General features: G+C 42.9%; 1 protein-coding gene across 1 annotated transcript; it reads left to right on the forward strand.

Moving 5' to 3' along the window:
- The first annotated feature begins 2,053 nt into the window (after positions 1–2,053).
- On the forward strand, positions 2,054–9,797 carry LOC110983293 (uncharacterized). The gene is made up of 5 exons (XM_022242427.2): positions 2,054–2,232; positions 4,691–4,959; positions 5,992–6,262; positions 6,846–6,971; positions 8,614–9,797. Exons 1-5 carry the CDS (start codon positions 2,195–2,197, stop codon positions 9,428–9,430), a joined length of 1,521 nt encoding a protein of 506 aa, XP_022098119.2. The 5' UTR covers positions 2,054–2,194; the 3' UTR covers positions 9,431–9,797.
- The last annotated feature ends 741 nt before the right edge of the window (positions 9,798–10,538 follow it).

Below are 10,538 nucleotides of genomic sequence, written 5' to 3' on the forward strand. Positions count from 1 at the left end.
AAATCCCATTAAATAGTTTTTGCTGTTAGTTACATAATCTAAGCGGAATTTTCCCGCTTAATCTCGTGCACACAGAAAAAAATCACGATAGTAAAGTCGAAAAAGACTATATGGGGGATCCAGCCATACTGATCATCCGGCTCAAACTGTTGTCACGGTTAATGTTCTGACAAGAGGCAAAATTCAAATCGAGAAGCTCCTTAAAAACTGAAACTTTATTCCAGGCCTCAAAACTGCACAAAGTTGTGACTGACCCGGCCGGTTAACCCTGAAATCCGGTCAATTCAAAAGCGGACGATACGAAGCAGTGCAGAAAATTCAAAGCCGCTTTGTTCATGCGTCAACTGCAATATCCTAGCCGATGAGCTCCTCAGAGCACGTAGCCTTGATGCAGCGAAATTTTGTTCGCAGTCTCGTTGATGTCAAAGCTATTCTCGGCCATGGTCATTCCTTGTTGAATTTGCGTCGGCGGGATGCAATTTGACCTGATCTTGGCCCAACTAAGGCTGCGTCCGAATCTGTTGTCTAAAGCTAGGTCTAGGTTTTTACTCCATTGGAAATACGCGGAGACGAGCAGACAGAAGACCTGACCGTAGCTCTGGAAGCCCGTTTTGGACACGGCCTTATACTCCACTGTGCTCTTCACAAGTTCCGCACACAAGCCTTTCGTTTGGGTATGATCCTGCTAACGCATGCAAAACTATTCAGGATTCGAATAAAATTGGATATAAAGTACAGATGTAAGCAGACAATGCATCCGAACGCAGAAAATAGCAGCTATTCTTCCACATATGCAGCAAAGTATGAGGCGGAGAGAACCCCCCCTGCTTTGTGTTGGCCATTGTCTCGCAGGAATCTGGGGAATTCCTTTCAGACATCTTGGGGGAGATGTGTTAAGTAACAATAGTCTGGAATGTGTATAGGGATTGGACAGGTTGGGGGGGTACCCCTCGGTTTCATTTCTTGCTGGGTTTATCTTGCTGGGCAGAGGGTAAAATAGCCGCTGATTGAAGGCACCCTATCAACGTGGAGGTCGGGACCGTGGTCGCGACCATATCGCACAGCTAGCTCCGTACGTACCCCCAACCGGCTCAAGTAAAGTCGACAATGGCAGAAGCAGGCCATGGATCGGCTTCGAAGCAATCGACGACATGACTACGCGGATGTTCACCCCTTCCACTTAGTTTGTGCGCATGCGCTAAAATTAGGCAAAGTCGTAGTCACTTTCTGTTGCTTGTTAAAACGGCGGCGCCAGCCAGCAAGGCCTATACCAAAATCCATCTGCGGAGGTCTTCTGCATTTTGTAAAAGTTTGCTGAATTTCTACCAGAGAAATATAATCAGGCTTCAGATTTTATTTTGTGATGTGTTTCTTGTGAATCATAAGTGACATTCCAGAGAAAATGGGGTGAAAGATGTCTGTATACGTTACATTTCCGAACGTAAAAAAGGGTATTTTAAAATCGAAATTTTGAATCGTTCTCCGGTTTTTCCACAAATGCTGCATAATCTTGGTAATTGAAAGAGTGTTTAAAAAGGATGCCATGTTTGTTTAAGCTATTGCAAATTGTCCTTCGTTGATCTATGACCAACTTTGGCTCTCTGTCAATTGAAGGTAGGCCAAAAGTGTGACATTTTCGTGTCCCTGTTACATCCGACCTGTGTTAATTTACATGGAAATATCACCAGAATTGATTTCAAACAATTACTGTTTATTTGGCAGGTAATTTGCATTAATTCATTACTCTTGGAAATTAGAAAATATGTTATAAACTTACAAAATCATATATCATAAGATGTGACAGGGACACGAAAAAAAATGGACCCCTAATTTCTGGAATTACCCATGCTTAAATTTTGTAAAAAGTATGCCGGCAAAGTCTGCAAAAACATTTTTAAAAATGGCCTTTCCGACTTCCCAAAGCTTGTTTTTCGCGTGGGGTTATGCACTGCGTGAAGACGTGTTTTGGACATGATTGATTTCTTTTTGGTTGCTGTGGAATGTGATATGGCAGGTATGAAACACCATAAGTCGATAGAGGTCACCGCACCGTAAAGGTCAACAGTCACGTTCCACCGGGGGCCGGGTGCTAGTAGCCTGGCGCATAATATGGACATGCTGCTGGGACGTTAACGTTGATGCTATTTCGAGGCCTGATGTATTTTCAAACAACGGTTTTACTTCGTCGATCATCATGGCAAAGCGGGCCATTGAAGAGGAATTTGAACGACTGTAAGTTAAAAACCAGAAGGCTTGGCTCTGAGCTGACCATACATGGAGGTACTCAGCGAATGATGTAGACTACTCCATAATAGACCTAGGTACTAGCGGGAGTCCGGCGAAACGGCACCTCTAAAATTGTATATCTGAAAGCGTGTGAAAGTGTTTGTTTTCAATCAGTGATTTCTGCCCTTTTTGTGCATCAAATTCTATTTTTTAAAAAGCAGTTGTGTTGTAAAAGAACTGAAATTTGTGTTGGTACCATGTATTATGTCTGTTTACGTCGAGTTTTGGGTGTAAAGTTTGATGAAAATAATGTAAGATCAGAGCCACTTACTGTACGTCAACAACTGTGTACGGCCATCTTTGTTATTGTCGTATGACATATCTCGTCTAAGCCTAATATCTCGCGAGTCTCAACCGGTTTTGGAACAATGATGCCATCATCTTTTAGAGCTTATAACACGCTTTCATTTGATGTACGACTCAAGGCATTTGACGAAAGCACCATTAAGACTTGTTTTGGCTTGTGAAGACTACAAAAAGGTAACAAAAAATGTGCATTTTTCTGTTGCAAATCCTCCCAAAGCACGTATAAGGAGTTAATGAAACACATATGAAATGGTGTTTATTTGGAAGCTTGGAATTTCAGGAAGAAAAGGAAGTTGGTTTTTTTTGGGTAAAAAATTGATGTTAAACTGGTGGCGAACAGCCCTTTTGTATTTGGGTGCTGTCGTGCACTGTGCACATATGGTGTATGTATGTGCATCAGATTGGTGCATGGTGTACGGGTAGCAAGATGCAAATAACAAGTGCATAAACCACACATGCTGTCTCAATCAAATGTTATCAAAAGATCCTGTCAAACACGAACAGACTTGAACTTATGACACCTGACAGACTTGGTCCCTTATTTTTATAGTTATTTATTGTTGACAGAATATCACATCAAAACTATGCTTCAGTGATCTTTCACACTTCACTAAAAATTTCAGGCCCAACTCAACTGACCTGTTACTGTATACATGAACATGTATCCTGTGTTTATTATTGATAAAGTTCCCCATAATAAAGATATTGTTTACTTTGTAAACACTTCCTCTGTGACTTAACTACAAATCTTTGTCCAACTCTGGCATGTCTGGAAGTGGAATCGATGAGGAACAAGACTCCATGTGGTTCAAATATATTGATGAAAAGAAAACTTGTACCCACCCCAAAAAGTGACGGACTGATTGCACCTATTTTTAATAACAAAAAATTCATAACTTCACTATACTTGCAGCTATTGAGCCAAATTTCATACCATTCAATTTCTTTTGTACTTACCTTTCAAATGGTACTAAACTCGTGGGGGTCAAATAAAAAAACCTGAAAAGTGCCAAACTCCCTACCTAGCTAGGACTGACCATAGAGTACTTGTAGGCCTACTAGTACCAGTGCTCCACCTTTTTGATGGTTCCGTACGCTATGGCATTTTGAAAGCTGCCCAGTTGGAGTATGATGAATACCCCCAGAACTGTGCTGTGGGATCCGACGTCCACGTGGGAGTGGGGCGGAGGTCGGATCCCACAGTTCTGGGGGTACCAGATGAAACGTCCGTTTGCGCTTTCTGAAGCAATTCTTCCCCAAAAGATCCTATAATAACTATCATGGCTATAGGCTATACTATTGGCAAAAAAGATGCTTTTCTACCATCCTAACCTTTCAGCCCTGGACAATCCACACACATCTGCATTCTCCGTTGCCGTATTAGTGTAATGAACGTCAATGTTGCTTTGGATACCAGTCCCCATAATTCCGACTACTCTCGTTAAGATTATTTATAGAGATGTCTGGGAAATCTGTGGTCAGGGAACCACACTAATCACATAATTATCGGCTGGACCATTTGCAGTAAATAAAATCCCCGAATTACATGGAAAACAGACACTTTATTAGTCCCACAACTTCACAACTGTCCAAAATGTTATCACTCCCTGAAATATATATTTCTCAACATTTTAAACGTTCGTAAACAGCTAGCTTGACAACGCAGTGTGTATAGTGCACCCTGACATTGAACAAATAACAAAACTGCCGAAATTAATTTGACAGAATTGTTTTTCACTTTAACATCAATTGTAATTTCTATCCTCACATTTTGTCAATTTCACCACGAAGTGTCATGTGGGATAGTTTTGGTGCACCTTGATGTGACGTACCATCCATAGACTTGGTGCAGCAACTATCCACGATACGTCACTTTGTGGTGCACCGGACGATTTGTTGGAAAACGCATTCAGTGGTGCCAGTAGCATACTAGCAGTAGTAATGAACGTCACACGACACTTTGGCCCGTAACCTGGTTTTTGCAAATTACATGTATATGTTAGGCCTTATCGTTTCCAAGCTAAGCACATGCCGGTCAGCAGCAGTTCAATTAAATTACAATGTACTTAGCCCAGGGTGTTTCCGGCCTTTTTTACAGCTACTCGGAGTTCATCGAAAACCCCGTTGCTCTCCCGCGTCTGAAGAAACGAGCCAGGAGATGTAGACAGTCAGTAGAGATACCTCGGCACCAGGTACCTGCCCCATTGAATACCAGCGATGCAGCCAATTTGATCTTTCTACCAGGACAGGCCAGTGAAGCTGGCACAGTCCCCACTGCTGGTTCATCTTCAGCCAGAGAAGAGATTGTGTCAGTCTCTACATCCTCAGAATCAGGCTTCAGTTGTCATCACGATGTCCGCACAAAGGGTGAGTGAAGCCAGTTAGGGCTGTGCTGAAAATCAGAATTCGAACATATGATAGATTGTCAAATATTTGAATATTATTTTCCAAATTTGAATATTTGAATGCAAAATTCATGAAAAGGAAGGTGAGAGTTTTTTGTTTTATATGAGAAAAAATGCAATATAGAGGCTTGTTTCAAGCAGATTCAATTGAAAGTGACAGAAATCTTACAATGATTCGAAAAGTATTATTTATTAAAAAATTTAAAAGGAATAGAAATTTTTCAACAGGACAAGTAGTATTGTTCATCTCTTAAATCTAGCTAAATTGTGGCTGGTGATTGTCCTAGACGTGAGAAGGTGTTATAGGGATTATAATGTTCAATTGTGTTCGTTATTGCAACTGATTTTGTATGTGGTTTGTTCAACAATCTGCTGGTCAGTACAACCGAAATTCGGACATTTGATCAAGTGGAAGGTCGATAATTCAAATAGTGAATTATTTGAATTGACTCAGCCCTAAAGCAAGTCCAAACCTTTGTCTAGAAAAAATGCATGGTGCAGTCAAAAAATTGTCATTGTGCAGAGGGAGAAATCTATCATTGCTAAATTGTTGCATGCGATCAGAGTTATAGCATCAGTGTTGTAGTTGAGACCTCCGAAGACTATCACAAGACCAACACAATACCTCAAGTCTGAATTGAGCTCTGAAGCCATTGCAACAAAAGCATTCCTCCGTCATTTTTCACTGTTTGGTCTCATGTCTGATCTTGACTGCAGCATTACACAGCACTGCAACTCACAATGTCCAATTTTGTTCAAAGGGATAAGTGATTTAGCGTGTGACTGATGTCAATGTAAAGTACTTGGATGCGGTTGATATGAGTGAACTCCTTATACGTTGTGTCTCTTAAGGACTGAATCTAAAAATTTACCCTACAGCCTCCGACCTGTGGGGCGGGGGTGGCCCCAGCAGAAAGACATTAGATCTGTTGGTACTAAAATCTAATTTTTGAATTTTTACATGGTGGCATTTGCTCTCGTAACTACACCCCAGGTACACATCCCCACGAGCCAAACACTGTTGCTGAATCCACTGTCGGCAGCCTCAACGGAAAAGGCACTGACGCTCGCGAAGCCGTAGCATGCGATGCAGTCCACCCATCCCAGCAACCTATTTCATCCGGCGGCAACTTGCTCATCAACCTCATCAACACTAGTAGCACCAGGGATGGTGGCGGCGATGCGACAGCTATGATGCAGCTAACAAAGGAGGACGACCAGGATGGCGATGACATCTTCATGCTGCACAAGCCAAGTCTCAACAGGTAGAGTTAAATCCCTGTGTCCTGCTCACCACAGTTACCACAAAACTCTAGGAATTTTGGACTCTAAATACTGTCCACGAAGTCCCAAAACGTAAGAGAGCATATAAAGAAGACTGACTTACATGTCGAACAACCGGTCCAACCACCCAAGTTAACAGGCTTTTTACCAAGTGCCTATCTCTGAAATATTTACGGATAACCTCAGTAAAATATCTTTTTTGATCAACAAAACCTTTGGGTCGCCTGTATGCCTAGAATTGTTGACGATCCCTTTTGTTTTGATCACTTAAGACGTTCACATATTTAAAGTCGTGCTATGCTGTTTCTACATTCCTAACATCTCGACAGTGTTGTAGGCCAACGAGACCAACATGAGATCTCCAGTCTAAATTCATGACAAGCCACTCAAACGAACTGCAACAAAAGTATTCTTTTGTCGCTGTTCACCTTCTTGCTTGTGGCTGGTCTTGAGAGTGGTACATGTCTGGTCTCATGGTGTTTTCGACTATAACACTGCCTGTCGATTTCTTTTTCTTATCAATACCAAATTAACTCCCCTTGAATGTTCTCTTTAACCTCACAGAGTCCACGCTCACAGCACACAGAAGTCGCTCAACCTGGATGCCTTATGGGCGTTGTATGCCAAGACGTGGCTACTTCCCAAGAACCGTGCTGCAAGTCGGCGCCCACTCCCTGTGTTCTTACAAAGGTAAAGTTGGTTCAGTAAAAAAAAAAAACAGGACCGTCTTAGTGTGAACAGAAATGTAGGACTGTCCAACCTGAAGCCCACCAAATAAAGTTTACTTAAATTTCACCAGACTAGCTTGATGGCTGTCATCAGAACTTCTGTATGAAGGTAGCCAAATTGCCCTTTAGCTGTGGAAAAATCGGATCAAGGGGGTACAAATTATCATTTGACATTTTTGGCACAATACTAAATTCTCAATGTACATACACACTGCAAATGGGTGTCAATAATGGGGGATGTGTTGGACATTCCTCCCCCTGCCTCCTAGGGATAAAGTATCATTTGTACCCACCCCTCCAAAAAAAGAAAAAAAAATGGAGGCTTCCATCCGATTCCACTACTGATCATAGCTAATGTCTAATGCCTCCCAAATTAAAACTGACGTCAAAGAGTGCTCAAGAACTTGGGTAAAGCAGTAAGAAATTGCCTCAGATTTCATTGGAGAGCATCTTTTTTGAGGGGAGAGGGTTAAGTGGGCCCAGAATCCCTTGTCTCTAAGGATTTCACACTTCATGTCAATTTGTCTTCAAGTACCATGTCCCCTCACTTTTCAGAAGTAATTGACGCATTAATCACCGTATTTAAACCTATTCCCGTGGTCCATATTGGCAGTTTGCACCATGAAGTGATTTGCAGGGTAGTGTTGATAATGTTGGCACACAACAAAGTGAGGCACTGTGCATAAATGTTCTGTGCGTGAATTCTTGGGCTGCAAGTATACCTGATGTGTCACTTTATGATGAAGTCCATGGTCAAATTAAACTTCAAAGCTGAATATTGATTTCTGTATTTGCCATTCCCCTCCCCCTTTCCCACTTTTTGTGGGGGGGGGGATCTCTCTCAGGGGATTGGGGAATCAAGAAAGTTCCCCAGCTGCACAAAAACTGTTCTCTAGCTTAAACCACATGCTGCCGGGGAGCCCAGTTTCAGGTACCTTGGGTTTGTACACGTGACCTGGGTGCCCAAAATCGGACAAAAGAGCTGGGCCTTGTAACAAAAGACCGTACTCGGAACAAAACACTGAGCTGCTGGGAATCGCCAACATTTTATCAGTTGTCAATAGCGGAGGAAATCCGTCATTGTTTTGAAAAATTATACCAGTGTTTGTGGTATTCAGTGCGAGTGGATTACCACCGGGGACAAAAGCGCTCCAGCACTCCAGCGATGAGCGATACAATACCGCTTCAGGCTAATCTGGCCCTTAGTGAAACGACACCAGCAGCACACTGTGCCAGTTTCAGGAACAAAAAAAAATTATGTAACACCGCACAATCTGGGCTCTTTTTACAAGGCGGCAGGCCCAACTGAAATACTCGGGCATCAATAGGTGTTGTCTGTCAGATTAGAGTAGCCACCAGACAGTCACTCGATGGGGTTCAGGCGTTCAGGAAAAAAAGACATGAATTTTTGAAGATTTTTGAAAACCGAAGATATTGAGAATCACCCTGTTTTAGACACTGCATTTCCAAAGGCACCCGGCAGCAAGTGGTTAATATTACATGCAGTGTAACCATCACTCTAGCACAGAGAGTTGGAAGAGGTTCCTGCAAACTTTATTCATTCTCTGTAAGGATTCCATCTTTTCAACTGATGGATGTTACAGGAATCTGCGACGGGGCATTGTGTTCTTCAAAAAGTATCTCGGGCAACAAAAAGCTCTCCAGGATCTAGCACAGTCCAAGCAAACAAGGTTCCCTCAAGAGCCACAGGCAGCTGAAGAACATTCAAGAAGTCACTCCAGCAAACGAGGGATCATCAGAAAGGCCAAAGGTGAAGAAGTGAGCTGTGACGACAAAATCAAGAACAAACTCAAAATGGAAAGTCGGACCCGCGGTAGAGTTCAGGAAATGAAAGACAAGCAGCCAAAACCGCACACCCATGCTGGTAAGAAAGTAAATCGATCCAAGATGGATGCGATCCAAGATGCACCCAAGGGGAGTGGCCCAGAAGCAGTTGCGAAGGCAGCACTTCTGAAGTCTGAGAAACTTGCCACAAAGACAAAAACAGGACTTCCGAAAAATGGCGTCAAAGGCAAACCTGGGCCAGCCAGCCAGCAAACCTGGAAGGAAGCGGAGTTGTCGTCAAGGAAGCCATTACTGACGGCACCATCAAAGCAGGGGCGACAGGTGGCAGTCTGCCGACCAAACACCAAAGGGAAAGCCACCAAACAAGACACAGCCAGCAGCCCCAAGGTCAAGATGAAAGCCGTCAAGGAAGAGAATCCCAAACCAAAACCGGCCATTGCCAAGCCTGTGCAGTCAAAACCTCTACCGGTGTCGACAGCAGGGGTACAGGCTAGCAGCCATGCTGCCGAGGAGAGAGAGGGCATTAGTGGATTCATTGCTGGCATCAAGCCACTTTTTAGCAGCAAAACTGGACACTGTGGTGGCATCTGGAAGTCTATCGTCGATGAATGCTAAAACCTGATATTAGCCCAAACTCAGCAAAATTACTGGCTTTTTTTTCACAGGGCTACTTTGGGAAGATACAGATTCTGCAACCTTTACAGTCTTTAATACTTATGGTCATGCAGATTGAAGTAGAGAGGGTTAGGTTTCATGTTACTCTAACATCAAATAGCTACAGTGGGTCCCCTCAAAGTAATGTGCTTGTGTGACGAGACTCTTTTCAAAATACCAGACTTTCTACCCCACATTGAAAGATGTAGTGCCGCCTCATGAGATGGAATAAAAGAAGTTACAAAAAATCAATTCTAATACTGTTGGTAGACATTTGTAATGTACTGACTTGCATTAAATGAGGTTGTTAAACCCTCCTCTCCTCCGACATCACCTTCAGCGTGAAGATGGACGTTGTCTTGGTCATACCACACCTCAGCAATTTTACTTTTTTCTCCTATGAATGAATTTGCTCCAGACGTGTATGCATGGGGGGGGGTCTAACGGAGGCACGTGCCTCCTCATGGTTGTGTGCCTCCTGGGTGCCCTCAGGTTTGTCTGAGGCCGAGTAGGACCTTTTGTCCACTCTGAAATATACCTTGTGTCTACTCTGAAATACCACATTTGCTTTAGACTGGTCTCGCCATTCCAGTTAGGTATCTCGGAGTGTCAGGATGCTACTCTGCTGTAAAGTGTGGGGGGAGGTTGGCTTCCACACCGTCAGTGGTTTGTCAGTTTGTTTCTGAGGAGTGCTTGCCTCCGCCCCCTCCCCCCTGAAAAATTCAGGCAACACCCACAAATTATTTCAAGTCATACATCTGGAGTTTCCATTTAGGTAGCGATGTAACAACTTCACCGATTTGTCGTGACTCCTACCAGCTCAATTGTATAAATGAGCGTTGCACAAATATAGGACAAAATATAAACTGGAGAAAGGAATTGAGGGATTGTGTTTTAAGCCACATTCCTGGATACTTCTCCTCGATTCACTATTATATGTCAAGTGCTACCGAACTTAAAGCACGATTCATATTTCAGATTTTTACCAATTTTTGTTTACATTAAAGAGCTCCTCTAAGGAAAACATGTTTTCTTTTATTTGATCTGTTCAAATAGTGGTAACTACGAG

This window comes from Acanthaster planci, linkage group LG06, assembly GCF_054643075.1.
Source record: "Acanthaster planci isolate LZ-2023a linkage group LG06, COTS_SCS, whole genome shotgun sequence".
NCBI lineage: Eukaryota > Metazoa > Echinodermata > Asteroidea > Valvatida > Acanthasteridae > Acanthaster > Acanthaster planci.